Genomic DNA, 24,398 nt, shown 5'->3' on the forward strand with positions numbered 1-24,398 from the left:
AACATTAAGATAACTTTTCAAGGAAAGAATTAAACCATATAGATACCTATCGGTCTTCATTACGAGGGATGGTGTATCATCTCATATATAACTCTTCGTAGAGATAATTTTAGCTATACGAAGATTTCGAGGTCTCAAAAGAACGTTATCTCACATCATCTTAGAGAGCCTAATTATACATAGGCAACATCTTTTCATGTATTTATATAGTTATCAATATATAATAAATTCAACCTTAAAGATAAATCTTAGTACACACTTGTACACTCCTACGCGCTTCAATAGGTATCATGAGATCCATGCATGTAGAGCTCTTACCGTTTCTCGAAACTACTAATTTTAATGATTATGGACGAATGCATTAGAAAATTCTTTGAGCAGGTACAATAGCAGACTATGAGCCAATTATAAACATATTTTAAAGAGATAAAAGAAGAGAGAAGAGCAGCGGGCTACAGATCTGTAGCCAGCTGCAGCACGGACTCCAAGATACAATATGTGTATGACATGTGGGACCATATATTAATAGTGTATTAAGTAACAATTGTATAAACTGGCTAGTAAATTAGCTATAGATGATTTGGTGCTAATAGTTGTCTATACTATTAAACTTGCTCTTACATAATCATAAACACTATACTAAAGTAATATCATCTAAAAGGAAAAGTTAATTGAAACACTACAAACATAAAAGACTTTCAAATACTCCCATCTCACTCATATATTATTAGTATGAAGAATACAACGATAAAAGGTAGTGGCAATTATGATGGTTTCGCTATCCACCATCAATGTATGTCTATTCTTTTATATGAATTTCTAAAACCTACACCACATCTGTTCTTAAAAAAAATCAACTTCCAAATATGAACATATATATTCATGACCTCTGCCCATATTTCCACGCATTCATGACTCATCACAGTTCACACCGGTCCATGAACCGTCCGTCGTCGTGCTATATGCACAACGGCGCCCCACACTCCTTCCACCATCTTCAACCTACCCACCCCGCCTGGGCCCCACCACCCCCTCGTTCGTTCCATAACCATCTACAGTTAGTACTACTGTTACTACACCCTGCCCTCTGACTGCGGGCCCCACAAACCATCAAACCCCCTCCTGGTCCCCACGCTTCCGCCTCCGGCTATCTCGGTCCTCGGCGCGTGTCAACTGCCACCGCCACTATGCCGGCAACTGTAAACAAGGCGGGGGAGGGGACCGGGGCCGGGCCCACCAACCCCGATCGGACGGCGTGATTCGGCCTTGGGCCCTTGGCCTCACCTTTTTTTCCGCCGCTGCTCGTTTTGCTGGCCCATCCGGTGACGTCCGGTCGCTGTCCGGTCACCTGGCGACGGAGGGCGAGCGGCGCGGGGCCGGCCCTCCGCCGCGCCGTCGCCGGCGATGGCCACGACGCGCGTGACGGCGATCACAGCGGCAGGGACTCCATTGATTGACCACACGCTATTCTGGGGCGTGGTTCAGTTCAGTATGACCGTGAAACAGTCAGTGGAGCGAATCGTGAATGCATGTCTCTCCTGTGACCATGAGCGATTGGCCGGCAAGCACGGCTGCACGGGGCGGATCAGCATGGGAGCAGTGGGGTCTCGAGCCTCTACTACTTGCGTGAAGGCTACTTGAGACCCCACGAAAACCCTACTAATTATTTTTTTTTTGCCATATGCAAATGGTAGGGGACTGTAACTCTATCTAGTTTGCTCAGATCCCACTGCTATTTTTTTTATGGATCCGCCACTGCCGGCAAGTACGTCGGCAAGTACGTGATGAGTCCTGGATAGGGGTGAAAACGGCCAACCAACGTTCATTTCCAACTTTTTACCAACTGATCTATATGGAAATGGTAATCGACTGAAACTAAAATGGAAATGGTAAAAGAATATGAAAATGGACACGAAAATAGTTTTGCTGTTATACCGATAGGGATGTAAGCGGGGCGGGTAAGCGGGCTTTTTTTATCCCGCTTATCCCACTTCTAGTTTATTTTTTCTTCTAAATTTTATACTACCATGCGTAAAATAGACTAGCAAGCATATTTTTATGCGAATAGCGGGACTACCCACTTGCATCTCTATATACCGATCGTTTCCGTATTTACCATATTTTTGTGAAACTTACCGTTTTCTATAATATGGTAATTACCGTATGTTTCCGTATTTACCGTATTCTTGTGAAAATTACCGTTTTCTATAATATGGTAATTACCGTATTTCTAAATATGCCTCTACTTGACCCACAGTTTAGAGATTGATTGACTCTTTAATCAAATCTCTAACTTGAGTGCATGGCTAAAATGGAGTTAATTTATATATATAGTATAAGCTTGAATTTATTTATACATATAACATACTTATGTAAAGTTAAAATAGAGTATATATGTTTTTATAGTTTAATGTTTTCGTATCTGTTACTGGTTTCTAATCTGTACTGACATGTTTCCGTCCGTATTGCTCCGTTTCTGATTTTTCGATATTTCTGATATCATTTTCGTTTTCGATTTTACTGTTTTTGATTTCGTTTTCGAGAAAAATATGGTTATGGAAATGGTGGTGTCTGTTTTGCCGTTGTTTCGGACCGTTTTGATCCCCACTCCCGGATATGCTGCTGCCTACACCATCAATTATTGGGGGTGGTTTGGATTCGGTTCGTCTGGATTGTATGAGATTCAGTCAAATGGGACAGCCGAGCACAATCATGGCGGATGCATATTCAGCTTTTGCAGCCTGGGGGATGCGATGCTGGAGGAGAGTACTCTACCTCTACCAGAGTCGTCGCACAAGGGGAGCGTCCGGATCACTGGATGGATGATGGATTGGATCTACTGGTGTAGTACTACTGTACCAGTGCTTTTTCTCTCCCAGGTGTACAACGTAGTACGAACGGATTATGCTGACGTAGTACGGTTCCGTGCGTAGAAAACGGTGTACGTGTACAGTGCACTGCCCATGTGAGGATCGAGAGGGGGGTGACGAGGGACGAGGAGCAGTTCGGCTGACGCAACCGCCCAACCGCACCGCATCACCGCGGCTGATTAATTTGCCTCGTTCGCCCGGGGCAAATCAACCGTGCGTGCCTGCAGCCCAGCACGTCGCGCGCGCGCGCGCCATCGATCGATCGCTGCTGCCGTGGCCCGTGCTACGGTGCGGGTGCGTCCGTTTCCAGCAGCCCGCGGGGAAGGGGGGACATGGAGATGCGTCGGCACGGGACACCGCCACGGCTGCGCGTACGGGCGTGTCACGGCGTGCGCGCCTCTCCGGTTTTTACGGGGAGGTGAGGTAGGGGGGGGGGGGGGCGCGATGCGGTCCGAGCACGGGACACCGGTGCCACGGCGTCGCGAGCGTGGCTTGGCTGGCACGAGCTTGGTATGGATTAGTCTAATCAATGTACTCACATGTGATTAGGTTTTTTTGACGGAAGGAATATATCCATGTTCAAAATGTTATAAATTAGCACCGCCTCCCCCTACTTCCCTAACCTCTTCCTTAAGGATCCGCTTTCTCTCTATCAGCACCACCGTCGCCTCATCTTTTCTCTCTATGGATGTGGAGGGATTAGAAATTGAGAAGTTTCTTGAGGGGTGAATAAGATATTTCGCAAATGAGAGAATCCAACGGCTTGAAACGTCTGGAGTAGAAATCGGATGGCTCATAATTTTTTTTGATGACGTGGCAAATTACCATTTCGAGAATGATTAGCTCTTCCACTATTTTAGATATGAAAAAGTACGAATTACCCCTGTTCCCAAACTATTGTGGTCGTCTGAATTACCCCCTGAACCCCAAAACCGAATATTCTTCACCTCCAACTATGCAAACCGGACGAATTACCCCCCTCGACCCAATCTGCAGTGGTTTTAGTCTACGTGGCATACACGTGGCATCCTGTTAACGACCAAATTTGGTAATATCAGTATCGGAGATAAAGATGGGATCGAAGCGGAATCGAAGATGAGGATTGTTGCGGAAACAGAGTAAGGATCGGCTGGAGTCCGGATCGGCTACGACTGGGATCGGCTAAGTCTGAGTTGGACTGGTTAAGTGATACAGCCGATTCCGACAATACGACCTGTGTGCGACATTAGGATCGAGTTGATGTGCTTCAAGATGATTGCCACACATGGATAAAGTCCTGGGAAGGCAATTGTATCTATTAATTAGGATATTTTATGTAAATTCCTTAGAGATAAATATGGGCAAAAGTCTGCCGCAAAGACTTATGGTATCTTAGAGTTTGTTAGAGATAAGAGTCGTGTCCAATATGGACATATCTTGTAATTCTCGGGTATAAATAGACCCCGAGCCCTATGTAATGATTAACACACACGTTCAATACAATTTCGGCGCATCGCCACCCTTTTTGCTTTAGTTTTATTTCGACGAGTTATTGCTTTCGGGTTGAGCTGCATCGGTTTCGATCTTCAACAAGAGGTAAAACTTGTTATGGCGGCTTGTGTTCTCGCGATTAGTGCTTCCATCTTTATGATACTCTAATCTTGTTTATGTAATCCGTCAAGTTATCATATATCTTGCATAATCCTTGACAATATCGTCATCTAACCTACAATCGGCTAACATCTGTTACCAGAAGGCAGCCGATTAGGTTAAATAACGACGTTGGCTTAGATTATCTGAGATATCCACCACTCTATGAAACATCCAGCGGCTTGATTGTCTAGATATTGTTCTTCTTTTCATACTTAATGCTGTATCAGTTGAGTTTGACCTATTAAGTCGTGCTTAGAATTTCAATCTCTAGCCTGCCTACTGGTTGCCGATTAGGGTAGTATCGGAGTTTCAGCCGATCGTATCTGATCTAATTGCTTTTATCTTACGTGCTCAATTAACATGTTAGATCTGCCCTTTATATCAAGATCTTGTTGCATTTAAGTATATTAGGTTTCTGCTTAGTATATTCTATTTGCTTTAATATCTTAATATAAAGTAGTATCGGAGTATTAGCCGATACATGCTAGATCTATCTGATCGGCTATGCTATGAACATATATATAATCTCATTATTAATATATATTTCGATCTAAGTGATTTATACTGTCTCGGTAAGGTGACCGATCTATCCCAATCACTTGATTCAAGTATATATCGATATAAGGATTATATATCGTTGATATCTACAGCCGATCGAGTAGATTTAGTTCTAATTTGTTCACTTAATAATTGCCGATCGATTTACATATGACATCGGCTCAAAGATAAATAATATGTCATCGGCATTTAGCCGATCGGCTATCATTTATGGATTTAATCACGGTTTCTTTGTCTTTGTTTCTTGTTGATTGCAGGATCAAATCAACTAGCACGCTCATATATCCGATGGCGAGTTTTGGACCTACACTGGAGTTAAGCAGATCTCCCAGGTCTCGTGTTTTCTATCAACACATCCCAGTCAGCGTTTTTTAATAAAAATGGTGGGACCCACATGTCATACTCTTCCACTTTCCCCCCTCTCTCACTCTTCCTCTCTTCTCTCTCTCACTCTTCGTCTGTCTCTCTCACGGATCGGTGGCGGCGGGAGACACGGAGGGGCGGGCGGCGTCGCGGCGACGACCGAGCGGAGGCGGTTGCGGCGGCGGCTGCCGGCGCTGCTGGGTGAGTGGCGGCGGGCGCGGCTGGACGAGCGGAGGCGGCGGCGGCGACGGGCTCGGCTGAACGAGCGGCGGCGGACGCGGCTGGACGAGCGGAGGCGGCGGCGGCGGCGGCGGGCTCGGCTGAACGAGCGGCGGCGGGCTCGACTGTGCGCAACGCCGCCTCGCGCCCCGCCGTGCCCATGGTGCCCGTGGCGCGCGTGGAGGTGGAGCTGCTCCCTGTGGTGCACGAGGGTGACGGCGCCCGCCGCTCGCAGTGGATTTCCGGCCGCCGAACGCCGCTCGCCTCTCCACCACGCCCGCCGCGCCTAGTGCCGGCCACCAACTCGCCGGCTACATTTGAGACAGAGAGAGATTGAGAGGAAGAGGGAGAGAGAGAGAGAGATTGAGAGGAAAGTGGGGAAGAGAGAGAGAGAGATTGAGAGGAAAGTGGGGAAGAGAGAGAGAGAGATTGAGAGGAAAGTGGGGAAGAGAGAGAGGTGGGAGAGTATGACAGGTGGGTCCCGCCATTTTTTAATTAAAAAAACGCTGACTGGGATGCCACGTGTATGCCACGTAGACCAAAACCACCGTGGATTGGGTCGAGATGGGGTAATTCGTCCAGTTTACATAGTTGGGGGTGAAGAATATCCGATTTTGTGGTTCATGGGATAATTCGGACGACGTTATAGTTCAGGGGTAATTCGTACTTTTTCTTTTCAGATATTGTGGGATGGAAGAAGTATGAATTTGTTATAGTAGCTCGTGGACCACAAGTTGCAGTAGGACATACGAAAATGTTGGTCCAGCCGAGCAGGAGACTCATTCGAGAGGAAATCGACATTGGCCTAGTACACCATAAACGGGCTATTTTGGCTGTTGCTCGAAGAGGCACACACATGCTCTGACCGATGTTAAAATGACCCCAACAGATAGTTTTGTAGAGCCCAATAGCTAGTTTTATTGCGGAATAAGTTCACCTGCCATCCCTTAACTTTACATCGAGTTTGTTTGACATCCCTTATCCTCAATAACAGAAATCTTCGTCCCTAAACTATACAAAACCGTGCATTTTAAGTCCCATAGCAGTATAGATGCCCGGTTTCGCTAATGTGGCACCCTACAATTTTCTCTTTTCTTTTATTCTTTTCTTCGGCTGCCGACGACAGAGGGTGAGAGGCGACGGCGAATCCCTCGCCTTCCTCCGTCGCCGCTTCGACACCAAGTGGCTCCTTAGCCGGCGTCGACTGGCTGCTTCCTCGCCCGCGATGATAACCCCGTTGCCATCACCTTCTGCCGCGCCCGGCTCCGCAAGGATCCCTACCGCCGGCCGGAGAGCGGAGGGGAGACGCGGCCGACTGCTGTTGCTGCTGACGTCCCATCGTCGCCCAACTCCAGCAGCGCCCGAGGGCGGGGGCAGCTGGATCCGCCCGCCGGCCGGAGAGCGGAGGGGAGACGCGGCCGACTGCTATTGCTGCTGACGTCCCATCGCCGCCCAACTCCAGCAGCGCCCGAGGGCGGGGGCAGCTGGATCCGCCCGCCGGCTTCTACCTCTCTCACCTCTGCCTCTTCCTGGCTGAGCCGTCCCCACTGTTTTCCTCCCTCTGGGTGTCCGCCTCCTCCTCGCTGCTACTCCATCTCCCCCTGCTCGGAGGGATGACCGGCCCGACGACCCTCGTGGCGCCTCTGCCCCCAACATCGCCGCCGTCGGTGCAGCCACTTGCCCAGCCTACGCACTACAACTTCCTCAACTCCAAGCTGTCTGTTCTGATGCTGTCGCCACTACTGTTGGGCGCGACCGTGGGAAGCCACCATATCTGGCAGCAGGTCATCGCCCTGGACCACGGCCACCAGCGACGTGGCGTTCCCCAGCAGCTACTTCATCATCTCTACCATCCTGCCCGTGGCGTCGGTCGCCGCGCGTGTCACCACCGCGTTGGAGTAGCTGTATAGGAGGCCCCTCAACTCCACGGCATCTTCTTTCTTCTCTCTTCTTCACAAGATTGAGAGGGAGGGGGGAGGTGGCCGACAGGAGTGTGTGAGCGCGGGGCAGCGGCAGGCGGAGCGGGCACGATGCCGCCGAGAGCTTCTTTCCGCGCTGGTGCCACCGCCTAGCTTCTTCCCGCGAGCTCGCCCGCTGCTGCCGCCGGCCACCTCTCCCACATCTGCCGCCACCCGAAAAGAGAAGGAGAGAAGAGAAGAGAAAAAGAAAAGTAAGAAGAGAGGTGGGGCCCACATGATTTTCTCTCACTTACATGTGGGCCCCATATTTTTTTTTTGCTGACTAGGATGCCACGTCAGCGAAACCAGGCATATATACTGCTATGGGACCTAAAATACATGGTTTTACATTGTTTAGGGGTGAAGATTTCTGGTATTGCAGATAAGGGATGTCAAACAAACTCGGTGTAAGTTGAGGGATGGCAGTTGAACTTATTCCTTTTACTGCTACAAAAGATCCAGCCTGCTAGTTCTACTTCAAAGAGTTCAAAGAAAACTGTCTATTTTCTCCCCCAACTATAGACCAAGTCTGACCTCTGTCCCTCATACACAAAGCTAGATACATCATACAAGCATCCCTCAATTATATCACTATAGTCGAGCAAGGTAAAAAAGTTGGTTGGACGATGGTTTTGTCCTACATAACACAGTGACTTAGTCAGAAAAAAAAAGTCATATGGCCCTCTTTCAATGATCCATTAGTTATCGTTCTATCTTCTGTCTCCCTCTTTTCCCTCTTTCTACGAGAAGCCTCAAGCTTGAGCGTAGAGGGAGCGTGGCATCAGCGGTTGGCGAGGCCATCCGCGGAAAGGCACGGTGGACGGTGAGCTCCGTCTAACTTGAGCTCCAGTTCTGCCCATGTAGAAGCAGTGGTGGCCAAGCGAGCCCCGTTAAGCTTGAGCTCACCCACCTCACCTGTCCGCGAGAAGAGGAACATCGGTGATGATATCTGGCTAACCCCCTCAAGCTCCGGTGAAAGTGCGTAGGGAGAGGGGGGGTGGGGAAGATGTGGTGGAATTAGAGGAGCTGTGGTGGAAAGATGGTGAGCTCGGATCTCTAAAAGATATTCAGATGAAAGTATCAGGGCGTGTCTAGTTCGCGAAAAGAAAATTTTTAGATGTCACATCGGATGTTTGACTAGATGTCGGAAGGGGTTTTCGGATACGAATGAAAAAACTAATTTCATAACTCGCCTAGAAACCGCGAGACGAATCTTTTCAGTCTAATTAAGCCGTCATTAGCACATGTGGGTTACTGTAGCACTTATGGCTAATCACGGACTAATTAGGCTCAAAAGACATGTGGGTTACTTCACACTTATTGCAATTAGTTTTTTATTTATATTTAATGCTCTATGCATGTGTCCAAAAACTTTGAGAATTAAAGTAGGCCTTAGATTTTAGATTGCTTTTTTTAATTGAAGATGAAAGTGTGAAGCTATAGTTAAAACTTTCGTGTGATTTGAGTTGACAGTTTTCAAACGAAAGTGTACTAAATGAGGAAAAAAAACGTATGCTACAGTGCACCCCTGCACATAAACGGCATCTGTACAAGTTCATAAAGACAATCAATACACTATAATAAAATACAACACAATTATTTTAACTTTATTTTCCGTTAAGGTGTCGTGGTGTAGTTGGTTATCACGTCAGTCTAACACACTGAAGGTCTCCGGTTCGAGTCCGGGCGACGCCAGATTATCGTTTTTTTTAATCTCCACATGTTTAATACCATGAATTTTCTCTCTTATTCCCAAACTATTTAACGCAAGAAACCATGAAAATGTTCTCTCCCAAACTTAGGGGTGGATTACTATTTAATGCAAGAAACCATGAAAAATTTCTCTCCCCAAATAGGGTTGGATAATTTAGCCAACTCGGTTCATTTGTGCTTGTTATCTTAATAAGCTTTTTCAGTGTAACCATAAGTTACCACGCTCAATCGTTTTATTTGAATTTTTTTTATAATTAGTAATTTTATTATTATTATATGATAAAATATGAATATTACTTTATACATAACTTATGTTTTAAGTTTTTTTTGAAATTTTTTCAAATAAGTCGAACGATCAAAGTTATGCACGAAAAATTATGGCTGGATTTAAAATAGGATGGAGGAAGTAATAATTAGTTGCAAATACGAATACAGTGCTAATTCTAATATTTGAACTCGGGTGAACATGCCCAAGCTCAGTTCGGAGAAACCATGAAATTTCTCTTTTATTCCCAAAATATTAATGCAAGAAACCATGAAATGTTTCTCTCCCAAAATATTTAGGGTCCCCCAAAACAATACTATATGCTAACCATCATTTGAGTAAATTTTCTTCGTTCTCATTTTTCTTTTTGCCACTTTATCTGGTTTGATATTTCTATTTGATGGTTGACCGTGGACCTTACATCAGGGATCTGGGAGGTGAGACGACAATGACATACTCCACTAATTAATAAAATATTTAATGCAAGAAACCACAATTTTTTCTCTCACACCACTTATAGGGATTAGTATATAAAAAAAACCATTTAGGGATTTGCTTAACAATCAGTTAAGTACGTTGTAAACCAACATACCTATTAACGAATCACTAGATCTGTTCCCTGTTCCTCACAGCAGTAGAGGCGTGAGATGATGTGGAACACCCGCGCATATCCCTTTGCCCTTAAAAACATTGCAGAAGTAGACAATAAACATATATATATATGGTGAATGCTCTCTCTTCATTATAGATCTGATTAGTAGTACAACCAACCTTAAATGTCACGTCCTTGTATATATAGGGGTTTTAGGAGGAGATAGATGTTATCTCTACTCTACTCTAGTTCGGATTGGTCAAAAAAAGGATCTTATCTCCCCGGGAGATAATATTCCGTAACAAAGTAAACAATTTTTTTTCAATCGAATTTTCAGCCATTTGATCTGCTAATTTGAGATCTGCGGTAGATGGCGGGCCTGGCATAAGTGGTTGCAACGTGGTGTTGGTTTTGTTATCAGAAACAGCCCAGCCCATGGTCAAGGCGAGGCAAAGGTGATGTTTCCATTGCGGGGGCTACGCGTTTGGTGAGGTAGGCACGAGATGCTGCAGGGTGGCTGCGATGAAGGTTTCGTTTGATTAGCTCACTGAACCATATAGCTAATTTATTACTTCTTTTATTTCATAATGTAAGTCATTCTAGCATTTCTCATATTCATATTAATGTTAATAAATCTAGATAGATATATTAATTATCATCAATATGAATGTGAGAAATGCTACAATGACTTACATCGTAAAATGGGGGAGTATATGTTGGTTTTAAAATAAACTAATAGCTGACAGTGAACTCTACTGTTAAACTTGCTCTAAGTTTGGTAAGGCGCCTCACTACTTTGTTTTACCGGCGAGGAAGGCACGCAGCCGGTGAGCCATCTTAATGTTCAACCAGGTGTCAACGACATCTAGCATGGAGGGTGTCACCTGCCAATGTGGTTGTGCAATTTGAAACACCAATGCAGGGTTGGGGGGCTTGGGGGCCTTGGGGGTAATTCGGCCGGATCTTCATCCTGCATAGGACGTCATATTATATACTGCAAGGATCATTTATCCAAAACAAATTCTCAACAGACTATCGTTGTGTTGTTGCTTAGATCACTTCTTTTTATTTTTTATCGTTGTGTTGTTGTTTAGATCACTTTTTTTTTCTCGAACAATATAGAAGAACTACGTGAAAAAATGCTACTCCCTCCATTAATTCCCCTCGATAGAAGGCGTAATCACTCGTTATGCAAAGACCAATGAACCGAGTAATACCCGTTGCTTCGATCGTTCGAACGCGTGCTGCTTCAATTGTTTCGCAGACATCAATGGCCATGCCCATGCAGCCCACGCTTGGATCCAACACACTTCAACACTGTGAGAGAGAGGTGAGAGAGGTAGTGTAGCTAAGATAGGGGTTAATACAGTCCCATGGTCGTGGATAGAGTCGAGTGCTATGCTCGCTATTAGGTTTTGGTTTTGGGTGGTTCGGCAGTAGCTTCTTTGTTGGTCTAGCAGTGGTCGGTCCGGTGCTAATCTTCTCCTGGGTGTTGTATAAGCACTGTTGGCGCGTGGTGCGTGGTGATACTGATTTTTTTCTTTCATGGTTACTGTCTTCTAGGTTACTAGCTTTATAGTTTTCTCATGCTATATTCAATGAATCATCATACCATCTGGTGTTGGTCATTCAAAAGAAAACGAGAGGGATCCATAGCCGATGCTTTTAAACTAGCCAAACAAAAGAATCAATAGCTGTTATTCTACATGCACATAAAACACGCGAGAGCCAAGTAGTTGCCGTCGTGTATTTGGACATTTTGACAAAATGCAGTTACGCCTTCTATTGAGAAATGGAGGGAGTACCCAACACATACAACGGAAGACATTTTTACATGACAAGAAAAACTGCAACCATGACCGGCCGGAGCACCCTCACAGCATCTCTCTTTAATATGATCAAGGCAAATGATTTTTGTCGATTCAAAGAAAGGCAAACGACTTTTATCTACGAAAATATTCAATGCAAGAAACCATGATTATTTTCTCTCCCAAAACATTTAATATGAGAAAGCATTCCGTTAATGTTTTATATATTGTAAACGCAACCGAACGTTACTTAAAAAAACCACTAACATCGAATTAATTTCAATTTAGGGATTCAAGCATATGTCATCATATAAAGTACTCCCTCCATCCCAAAATATAACAACTTTCCCTTAAGATTTGTCCTAAAATATAACAACTTCTTCACCAACAATTCTCTCGCCAACTAATCACAACCCTCCACCATTCACTTTTCCCACCTATCTCCACTACTCATCCTATCACAACCCTCCACCACTCACTTCTACCTACTTTCTTAATAACTGTGTCCAACTTTAAAACTTTTTATATTCTAGGATGGAGGGAGTAAATCAGTATATCCATAAACTCGCAACGTTAAATGAAATTACTCGTCAGCGAAAAAAGTACTAAGTTATTATGATGAGAATGACTAGCTTAATAATTGTGCCAATAATAAGTCTCAGCCGAGGTCACAAGTTTCCATACAGTTCCCATACAGGTACGTACATAACTTGCACGAATTAAGCGAACGATACATACGTACATGTCGCATTTAAATTAAGTGCGACGAAGGTAGTATGGTACACTAGTACAAGTTGAGAAAAAAAGATCCAAGCAACCGGACCATTGCATCAGCAGGCATAGGATGACAAGTCAATCGATCTCCTTTTTAACATAGGATAGGATTATTGCAGCCTTGTTGGTAATCTCATAGCATGACATCTTCTTGATCTTCTTAAGATGCATTTAACTTCCAACTTCATCCACTCATGCACACAGACAAATAATTCATGGTGGTCGTCATCCCATTTCTCAGCTCTCTAGCTGGTCCTTTTATTTCAAGGCAACCTGAAGATATCAATTTTTTTAAGAGAGAATGGATTAAACCGGTCTCTACATCCAAACACAGCCATCCAATATTTGCGCTTATGTTGAACAGCACAAAGAAATAAGTTACATGAGGAAAATAAATTCGCTTGGTAACTTAACACCCTTGAAGGAGAACACAACACATTCAGAGTACATAGTTCTGATCGATCTCAGGTTTAGGGGGGCACGAATCAAGTAATAAAAAGGGCATTATTTCAATCAATAATTCATAGTTCTTAAGTTGATTTTCTTTGTCGTTTATCCCTTAGTGCAGTTTTCATTTGGATTTAGTGTGAAAATGGATACCATCTGCAGGGAAAGCTTACCTGCCGGGACCAACTAGCTAGTAAAAGATCAAATCCTTAAGTATATTAAAAACTAATTGAGTTCTGGGAAAAGATCATGATATCGTATTCAATCGTCTAGAAAGAATTTAAATTTCGTTTTATCATGTTCCAACAGAACGAGCAGAATTATTAAAATTGTCCCATCTGAGAAAATTTAAATTAGCTACAAAGAAGCGACAAGGGTTCCAGCGGAAACTCACCCTAGTTTCAGGGATATATCAGAACCATCATCATTATCCTGCGAGCTTCCCGAATTTAATGCAGTCATCACAGATTCAGATGATTGTCCATCTTCAGTAAGAACATTTTCAGTATCAGGAACCGCCAAGCCAGCAGTAGGCACCTGAGGCATCTGCATACAAGCAAATGCACAGAATATAAATGCATATTCCGCCGTGCCTGATATGGAGAAACCAAAGGGTCCTCGAATTTGCATTTTATTTTGTAAAACTATGCAAATATTTCGAACGCATATACACAGTATGTATTAATTACTTGGTCTCTGAGGCGCATATTCTCTTCTGCCAGCTGAATGCCCTACAAGAACAAATAAATTGTATCATAAGATTTGTGAAATTATACCTGATTCATTTTCAAAACCAACCAAATCAATTTTACGTTTTGTGCTGATAAATACAAAATATTATATCCAGACATAAATGTTTTACGTTCATACAAAATTTTATCAAAATTTTGTAATTCCGACAATCAGTTTTGTATTAGAATAAATTTATGAAATCTAAAAGGTTATTTTTAAAGGTAAATCCATATATATCATTTCTTTTGTTTTTAAACTAAACATTTGAGAATCTCAAATTATTGATGGTCAACTTTTTAAAAGATTGACTGAATCTTATCCTAAACATTAAATATTTAAGAGCAAAGGGAGTAAAATTCTATTCTAAATGTAATCCTTAGTTGCATTGTTGGATATCGGTGAAAATATCAATTTCTAAATAAATAATACTCCTCATAAGCCTCACGAGAAAGTTTACTGTATCTGAAAATCTATGCATAAATAAACAGGAAGCTGCTGAATGATAACATTTCCATCCAATATATGTCGAGAAAACATTTCATGCCTGAAAAATTGTGCAATAAGTTCACAACAAAAATTGACTCTCGTACAGAGATCCTATCGAACCTCAGCATTTCATTGACAGTCTATTATTGATTTATTGCCATCGTATACCGTCTGCAAGCAACATTCCAATATAGTACATGCACATGTTTCACTCGTCAATATAATTTTTGCTATATATAATAATTTTTGCTATATATAAAGTTCCGGCACTGAATAGTGAATATTAGTACCCTTTAGCTAGTTCTCGACTTCTAGTCACCACTACAGAATGGGACATCGGTGACGGGCCATCTGTAGAGGGTCAAAGTGACCCATCTTTGATGACCTCATCTCCAACTGGAAAAAAAAACTTTAAGATACTACTACATGGGACAATGGGTCAAAGTATGAACTGTAAATAAAGATCAACCATGATGACCCCGATGTGATGGGTGTGGTCATATGAACCGCCACAAATGATAAAGACATCTCAGCGTCGGTGTTAGTAACACATGTTTAGGATGAGCTATCATCTCAAATGGGCTTAATTTTCGGACCGCCACAGATGACCCTACTACAAAGTATACGACCACTCTCTCACTCCCAAATCCCCAAGTGTCGACTGGCACCTCCTTCATCCTTAAGCGTCGGGCACCACCTCATGGACTAGTGGCCTCCCCAAGGTCGGGGGACGCCGGATTTGACCACAATCAACCTCGTGCATGTTGGCTAGATCCCGAGCGTTAGCCGCCGTCTGCTCCACCCCAAGGGCTGGCCGCTATCTCCTCCACCCTTTAGCATTGGACATTGCCTTAGGGATGCTACATCCAACCTCCCCAAGGTCGAGGGACGTTAGATCTGACCACTCTCACCTCGTGGTGGCTAGATTCAACCATAGTTATTGAGACCGGACTGGTAATTGAACCAGTGAGGCTCTCGTTTTGATGATTTATTGGTTCAACCAGTTAAACCACTGGTTTGAAGCGGATCAATGCAATTTAAATAGATAGGTTATTCTTTCAAAACACAAGGTGCATCGTAGCATGCTGGTCGTTTGGTTTGCTTCTATGCATGTGATCGTGGGATCGAATCCCACATGCGTACTTTTTCCCACATTTTCCCTCTCCAACAGCCTCCAGGACGCATGTGACCTTGCACAAGGCAATCCTTGGTGGTTCAATTCCAGTTCAATAGCAATTTTTCTACAAAAACGGGTGACCCAACCGGTTTCTACCGGGTCAATTGCGCAAACGGTCTTTTAGCTGGACCAAACTGGCGGAGGCTCTAGTTCTAGTTTTTTCGGTCCAACCACCGGTCTAGTCCAGTTCCAATAACTATGGATTCAGCCACCTGAGGGAAGATGATGATGGTGACATCGACAAGCAGCCGTGCACCACGATGACAGGAATAGTACAGTGACAAGAAGCTGCGCGCGGGACGGGGATAGTAGAACAATAAGAGCCATGGCACGGAAATGATGGCGGCGTGGCGACAAGCACAACCTTTTTGGATTTTTTTGGCCAAATTTCCCTATCATAGTCATGGCAATTTTGGCCTTTTTTGTGCAGAATTTTCCTATCTGTGATGGGTCACAACTTGTAGACCGTTACATATGATTTCATCATTAACGGGGGTGTCATTCTCACCACTGACCAATAGTTAAATGTCGGGTTGCTCACCCAACCCGCCGTTGATAGTCTTTCTGAACCATCAGAGATGACCCGTTCTCTAGCAGTGTGTCCTCCCTAGAAATACTCCAAAAAGCATATCATATTGACATCTTCAGAATTAGTATATTGTTGTATGTCATATTGTAAACTTCCACTAATTTAGCGCCATTTTATACAAGTTTCTTGCAACTGGCTACACTGCATAGTTTTTGCCGTACACTCACTACTACAAAACCATTAATTGAGGACACCCTCATGTGCTGGTCATCTAAAACCAGCACATGAGGTATATATTTCCTATCCTCCCAAAACCCGCACATGGATTAAATATTGAAAACCAGCACCTATCACCCCTTATAGGTGCCAGATTATTAAAGAAAATCAATCGATACATAAAATATATGTACCGAATTTTTTAATAAACCAAAACTTATAATGTGGATATAATTGCTAGTTTTAACAAAAACACAGCACTGTTAAGGATGCAGCCGAGCCAACAAAATGTGGGACTGTGGGAGCCCACCTCGATTTATTAGGTACCTCTCGATCTTATCTCCCTGACTCCATCCCCAACACACCATCCTTTCTTCATGATCTTTATCTCCCTAGCCTTCTCTCTTCTCGAATGACACGCCGGTCCCCTCGGCCGTCTGCCTCCTCTCCCCTAGCCTATGGGCAGCACGGCCACCTCCTCTCCCCCAAGCCGACAAGCGACGGGGCTGCCTTCTCTCTCCCCAACTCGTGAGTAGTGGGGCCGCCCTCTCCCATAGCCTTTGAGCGGCGCAGCTGGCTCCTCTCTACTTAGCCAACGAGCGGCGTGGCCACGTGTCCTCTCCCCCAAGCCGGCGAGCAATGGCCTTGAGGTCCTTGTTGACCTCTACCAGATCTGATCATCCGCGAACACCAACCGTGCCTCATGGAGTTCCTCGCTAGTCACCACGCCTCCATCTCCTGATCCTACTGTTCGCTGCTCGGGAGCAGCCAAATCCAGCCACCTCCTCTCTGCCAAGCCGGCGAGCAGTAGAACTAGAGATCCCCGGGGGACAAATCTGGCTTGTATGGTGGTGGGCGAGCAAGCAGATTTCACCTTCACCCATGGTGAGCAGCAACGGGGATGGCGACCTTCTCTCCAGTGAACCTCCTCATATTATTGTTGTTGATTCTGTGAGTTTGTATGTTAATGATTTCTAATGTCAATCGAGCTCAGAGACGACCTTGTTCTTGGATGTTATTATGTGTGTTTGTTCTTGGATGTCAATCAAACCTTGGGGGCTATGGGGAACGCTCAAAGCATCGGCTTTGGTTCGAGCTGATGCATCAAGCCAGTTTTAGTTTTTTTTATTCGTGACACCTCAAAGGTACCGGTTCCTATACTAGCACTTTTGATTCTCCCCATCAGTGCCTCTAATAGGGTGCCAGTTGAAAAATCCAACACCTATGGGGGTTCTCAACTGGCACATATTATGGGTTCTGTACTAGTGTCTTGTTGTATTAATAATCATCTTTATCACCAATATATCTATAACAGTACAACAATGACAATAAAACATCTACAAAACCTATTTTCACTCGGTTAAATTTATACAACTGACGGTAATTAAGTTGTGACTAACTTTTTTTTTCCTCTAGGATCTAGCTTATTAGCTGCTTACAGGGACACAGAATTTTGAGAACCCATAGAGAATTACTAGCTATGATTCAAAATACCCTTAACTAGACTAACATGTTTGGCAGACAATAGTGAAATCAATGTAATTAAGGACATTATTACGAGGTTAACAAAAGTAACTAGTGGAATCTAATCATTTTGTTTACCTTTCGTTGGAGCTCACTGATTTCTTGCATGAATTGCTGGTCCTGCATAAGCATATATTGATTAGTTGTCTGAAAAACTTGATATTGTGCCTGCCAATTCATACGAAGCTGAAAAGGGAACACCATCGGATGACACCCAACCTTTGTACAGAGCACCCGCTGCAGTCCTGCCTCGAGGTTCTTTTCCATCTGCTGCAGCTCTTCCACACTCAATCCCTCAAGCTCCTCACCTCTCATCTGTCTATAAATGTGGAATTGTGACATTATCAACTTATAATACGGGCTATTTCTGTTGCAAACAATTTTGTGATATATCGAAATAATAAAATCAATATGGATCAGAACATAATTAACCTAAGTTGAAGACTTGCTTCTGCCAGTTGTTCATTCAAACTGCTACACTTGCTGTGCTCTAACTGAAGAAGAAGGTGAATATATGCATAACTGTTAGTATATGTACGAAGCAATATAATTAAGAAGAAGGCTAGTTACAAAGACAATTTCTATGAGATTCTTGCATTTATATTCCTAGGTTAGAGGACATATAAATGTGTGGAGTTAGTACTTTATGTCACTTTTCTTTGCAGATCCAGGATATTAAATAGTGTCTCACATTTACATTAATTACATGGTCTTATTTTCATTAAGAGCAGGTACAATAGCAGGCTATTAGCTAGCTGTAAACATATTTTAATGAGATAAAAGATGAGAGAGAATAGCAGCGGGCTACAGATCTATAGCCAGCTGCAGCGCAGACTCCAAGACGTAATGTGTGCATGACAGGTGGGACCATATATTAATAATATAGTAAGCAATTATTGTATGAATTGGCTATTAGATTGATTATATATGAATTAGAGATAGTAGCGGGCTATACTATTAAACTTGCTCTAAGCTTGCATCATCATATGAAGCGCGCACTTCTACAAGTTTGTGGACATCGTTGTTGTGCTCTAAACTCATGAAAAATTTAATGGTGCAGAGATCATGCTTTTGAGTTAATATGGGGAACCTATAAAATACTCAAAAATGAAACTAGCACACATATATATATATATATATATAATGTAAAAAAAACAACATGCTACTGATCCAATCGTTTATAAGTTGGTACAACTAAGGCTGCAATCCGTTACAACTGTAGATCGAGTAATAACCTAGCATGATTTTTTTTCTTAATCTAACCATTTTCTTTAAAAAAAATCCCTGTTTGGGAAGACAAAAAATAAGTGAGAAGATTTCTGCACCCTCCACTACTGTCCTAGTTAATTAATTTAAGAATATTTTCATTATATGAGTGGGTAAAGTTATACCTTTACATGTGTAACTAATTTCTTAATTAAGCATAAGCAACTAGCTATAAGAGCAGGTACAATAGCAGGCTATTAGCCAGCTGTAAACATATTTTAATGAGATAAAAGATGAGAGAGAAGAGCAGCAGGCTACAGATCTGTAGCCAGCTGCAGCACGGACTCCAAGACGCAATGTGTGTATGATAGGTGGGACCACATATTAGTAGTATAGTAAGCAACTATTGTATGAATTGGCTATTAGATTGACTATAGATGAATTGGAGCTAGTAGTGGGCTATACTATTAAATTTGCTCTAAAGAACTAAACATAGTCAGCAGAACTGTTTGCAGAAAAAAAAAGTGCTGTTATCATTGCATGTTGACTTATGCATGTATATAAATATATGAAACATTACACCACATATGATCTAATACTAGTTAGTACAAATCCACTTATGATTATGAACTACAAAACACAGAGATTGCTTTACATACATTCAGATCAATAGAAGGCTGCTTATCTGTTTTCCCCAGGTTCTTTGAATGTGTAGTATACTTGTCAATGATCTCGTTCATACTGCTTGACCAAAGAAAAATACCAATAATCAGTATTTGCACCAAGCTGCCTATACATGCGGTATCTATAAAATACATGTCTTCAAGCAAGGTTTTGTAAATTGACTTCAAAGGGGTTTGAACTCTGAAGATATAATAATAATGTATATCTAATATACAAAACCATCTATAGTCTAACACCTTCAAGTACAGCCTCTTTAATAAGAGAATAAATCTTAATTATTTGTTACTAGTTACGCTGAAAATTGGTAAGAGATTCTGCGAGCATCATATATATATATATATATATATATATATATATATATATATATATATATATATATATTCAATTATCATATCATATCATGTTCATATATATCAATGGAAAATTAAACTCTATATATGATTGTCTAAAGCACTCTGAATTTAATCTAATATAATGCATTTTTTTTGTTTCTTCTGTTATTGTCTATAGGAATCCCATATTCAAAAGAGGGTAACATGAAGGAAACCAGTCAGACACCACTCAAGTACATATTGTTTATTGTTGTCAGATGAATTCTGGCCCATTGGTCTAAACTACAATGCATATTTTTCTCAGGAAAAAAACATAAGCATATATAAAGAATATACTACGTACGTATTGCTTAATGGTTGGAACCTAATTCTAGAAGTAAACTTCAATTTGAAACCCTGGGAATTGGGATTGTTGTGTAATCATAATATAAACTGCGTTGGACTAACACTTGCACAATATTTTATATCCTTTCAAAGGGGTGGAAAAAGATAGCTTTGGATGTTCTCCAAGAAGATGTAGCCAGCCAGCCAAGGATATGCTGAGCTTGTGTAGAATTCATACATTTCTGCTAGAGTTATGTGCTACTCGTAATACGCATGCCCATGTTTAAAGTACATTTTGATGTCTTCATCATATATGCTCTTAGTAATAATGTCAGCAGAATCACTGATCTTAAATTATAACAGTGTGCATAGTTTCTTATCTGACTTAAGGTTGTCCAGTGATTTCTGTTCAACGTTTTGTAGAAAAAAATTAAGTTATATAATATAACTCCCACCGTTCTCAACTAGGATACAGTTTAGCAGCACGCACTTGAACTTACAAAAACTATGGCACTAATCTAGTAATATGTGCACAAAAGTGTAAAGTTCAGTCATGTAAGAAAATTAGAAATGCCACCAGTAGGTTTTGATGATATGAATTGTCCCTCTTGTACAATAATTCCTACTGAAATACATACTGAATATATAGGTGCCATAAAAAAAACTATGCCAAGGTCTTTACGTTCTCGATCAGTGCAATTGGGCATGGAGATCGAAAAGACCAGTTTAATTACCAGGTCTTCGTTAACATTTGCCCTTCTGAAAATTAACTTCACCTCAATAAATGCTATGTTACTCCTATTTAATTGTTGTCTGATAATTGTTCACTCAAATAGTATCATAGCGGAATGATCTTTTCCTCGTACATAATGGAGTTGTACGTTGATGGAGAAATAACGAGATGACAAATTGTAGGGAAGAAAAACTAGAGAGCATGATATTGGGCATATAATAGATAAACAATTATACTTAGCGGCTTGGGACATAAGATTGTGAAAGATAATGGTCTTAGCGTCTTAGGTGTATTGTAGAACTGTGTAGATGTTCCAAATGATAAGTAGAAAAAAGTATATAAAATGAGGACCCTAAAAAAGGAATAGTGGAGGAATAGTGTAAAGTTTATGAGGTACTACGACCTTGATCTTCTCACCTTCATTGTTAGTTACACAAAACACATAAATGACACGAGATTATTCTATTATAAAGTTCATGGCATGGTTCTAATTATAAGAACGAAACAAGTTATCATGAACTATATATCAAGTTGTAAATTACAAGCATCAAATATTAAGTTACACCCAAGGACAGTACGTTCCAAAAGAAGAACGCACAGTTCCATTATTTTTGGGAAAGAAGCACCCATATGCAGTCAACTATATAGGCACATAAAAAAATCACACAGAAATTAAACAAAGGAGCTTCAGAAAACGTGCATACAATTATGTTCTCTGATGCATGCGCTCAATCCCTAAATGATGCAATTATATTCTTAAATAGCTTCGACTGCCAAAAAGAAACTGATCAAGATCGATCACACTCTTAAAATGGAGTACCGTACTACTCATCATTATATTAATTAATTAACCCCCTTCTCTTTGGGCATGCTTATATGCGTATAGTCCTACTATACTAAATTAACCCTTTTTTTTCTTGGACGACATACTTATATATGGAACATGCAAAGGCCACGTACCCTCTTGGTACTTGAAATGTTTATTTTTCTCTCTTGGAGAACACCAATAATGGTAAGCTAGCAAGCCCAAATACCCAAAGGCTACAAGAGTGATCCCATATATAGCTATAGCTACAGCAAAGTACCAGCCGGCCACCTGCGCAGACCACGAGAGAGAGAGAGGCAGTAGGAGAGGATGAACTGATCGGCAGCTGGTTCGTTGGTTGGTTGGTTGACGGCTCATGCATACGGCATGCCATGCCACACCACACATAAAATCACAGGTACGGCGGCGCCGCGATTAGCGGAGGCGCCCAAGGCCGCGCGCCGCGCCGATCGGTTTTGGGATTTATTTTTTATCGAGCAGCGTACGTAAGCAAAATTAACCGGATTTTAGAGTGTTCCTCTCCACATGAAAGCAAATGGAATACACGAGAAATATGCATATCTCTCATCTGCAAAAAGCAAGCGATCGAATTTTCCCCGTACTTAGCTGTGGAGATTGTGATTGAAACTACAGTAGAAAAATTCCCCATTTTCGGAGGACCATCCCGGGTGGTAGAATCCACCGGAATCGACCCAGGAATCAGCCCCAAAAACCGCAAGGATGATTGTTCTGGAAGTAGAAAAGAAGGCTCGATCCCGAAGTGGCGTTTCGCGAGAAGCATCGCATCAACCAAACACAAACCCTAAAACCGAAGAAGTAAAACTGTAGAAGAGGGAGGAAGCCCTAGCGACCGGGAGGATCTGGAGCCCTTTCAAACGAGAGAGGAACACAGCAGCAGGTAGCTAGATCTAAACCCCCCAAAAAAATCTCGAGCGGATCGAAAACTAAAAAAAGGGTGAGATCATCGGGTGAGCAGTAGCAGCATCAACAGTAGAGAGAGAGAGGGGATCAGAGAACGCGCTTACTTGGAGCTGGCGAACTGGGAGAGCTTGCCGGTGGAGGAGAAGACGACGAGCGCGACGTCGGCGTCGCACAGCACCGCCAGCTCCTCCGCCTTCTTGAACAGCCCCCGCCGCCGCTTCGAGAACGTCACCTGCCGCGCCGCCGCGCTCTCTATCCTCCGTATCTCCCTCCTCTCCCTCGCCATCTCCCTCCCCCCTCCCCTCCGATCAACCACCACCCCCTCCTCCTCCGCGACAGAAAACTCCGACGAAATCCAAGCAGATTCACCCGCAACAACAACAGCACAGAGAGACAAGGAGAGAGAGAAACGCGCGCCGCAGCGGCGGGGTGCGCCTAGTATATAGCCGCGGCTCGCCAATGGCGAGGCGAGGCGAGGCGAGGAAAGAGAAAGAAAGGGATGTGGCCGCGCGCGGCGCCTCCGATTGGCGGCCGCGGTAAACCCGGGGCGAATAATTAAACAAATCTGGCCGAGCCGAGAGCCACCACCACCGTGCGGTGCGTGTGTCTCCTCTTCTCTCCCCTCCGATTGGGCGCAACTACACTGGTCCTTGTTTATACCAAAAAGAAAAAAAAAAAGGTTAAAAAAAGAAGAGAAAGAAAGAATCCGCACGGGGCGGCTGACACGTGGGGCCCGAGGGGGGAGGGCGGTGAGGAGGCCGTGAAAAATGTGACGACGAAGCGTGCAGTCTACGGAGACGGAGAGTGCGTGTGGCTTCCTGATAAGGAAAGGGGGAGTGGGGGGAACAGTGCTGCAAAGGGGAGAGAAGGATTCTAATCACCTGGATAATTGTTGCTAACCGTTTATCACAAATCAACTGGTAAATGTTAAGATAGATTAATATGAAATATATCACACTAGAAGCATTTGAGATTAAATTTAACTTTTGCAAGTTGTAAAAAATAAATTTAGTTGTAAATATATGTATACTGATTAGAGTTAATTTGTTATTTTTTACAACTTATATAAAAATATAAGTTGAATTTGAAGTTGAATGCTTGTAAATGAATATATTACAAATTAATTTATCTTATTAATTATTTTTTTTCTAATTATTTAGTTTATACGCAATAAATAGATAGATACTGCCTCCATCTCAAAATTTAACTATTTCTAGCACAATGTTCTAAAATGAAGCTATTTCTCTACTTACCTCCTCTTAACCAATCACAATCATTCTTATTCACCTACTTTCTCTTTTCAACCAATGACACACTTCATCCAGTCCGATCATTCTCACCTACTTTTTCTTAATACCCACACTAACCTTAAAAATAGCTATATTTTGGGAGGGAGGAAATATGTATTCGGTTTTAGAGCAGGTACAAATAGCAGGCTATAAGCCAGCTATAAACATATTTTAAAGAGATAAAGGAAGAGAGAGAAAAGCAGCGGGCTACAGATCTGTA

At 42.6% G+C, this 24,398-nt stretch overlaps 1 protein-coding gene and 1 non-coding gene across 3 annotated transcripts; one reads left to right on the forward strand and one right to left on the reverse strand.

Annotated features, from left to right (window-relative positions):
- The first annotated feature begins 9,221 nt into the window (after nucleotides 1–9,221).
- Nucleotides 9,222–9,295, forward strand: TRNAV-AAC (transfer RNA valine (anticodon AAC)). Its single transcript has one exon. It is a non-coding gene; the product is annotated as a tRNA-Val (tRNA).
- Nucleotides 9,296–12,588: 3,293 nt separating this feature from the next.
- Nucleotides 12,589–23,514, reverse strand: LOC4340495 (MADS-box transcription factor 55-like). Of its 2 annotated transcripts, none has more exons than XM_015786192.3 (8): nucleotides 22,994–23,514; nucleotides 19,729–19,813; nucleotides 18,296–18,357; nucleotides 18,083–18,182; nucleotides 17,942–17,983; nucleotides 13,889–13,930; nucleotides 13,594–13,745; nucleotides 12,589–13,025 (listed from the first exon to the last, which is right to left on the reverse strand). In XM_015786192.3, the coding sequence occupies exons 1-8, from the start codon at nucleotides 23,173–23,175 to the stop codon at nucleotides 13,016–13,018; spliced, it is 675 nt and encodes a 224-aa protein (XP_015641678.1). In that variant the 5' UTR covers nucleotides 23,176–23,514; the 3' UTR covers nucleotides 12,589–13,015. The 2 variants fall into 2 exon arrangements, with proteins under 2 accessions (XP_015641678.1, NP_001408325.1); NM_001421396.1 differs by having other exon boundaries at nucleotides 12,596–13,025; nucleotides 19,729–19,810; nucleotides 22,994–23,300.
- Between the last annotated feature and the right edge of the window lie 884 nt (nucleotides 23,515–24,398).

Source organism: Oryza sativa, chromosome 6, assembly GCF_034140825.1.
Source record: "Oryza sativa Japonica Group chromosome 6, ASM3414082v1".
In the NCBI taxonomy this organism is placed as follows: Eukaryota; Viridiplantae; Streptophyta; class Magnoliopsida; order Poales; family Poaceae; genus Oryza; species Oryza sativa.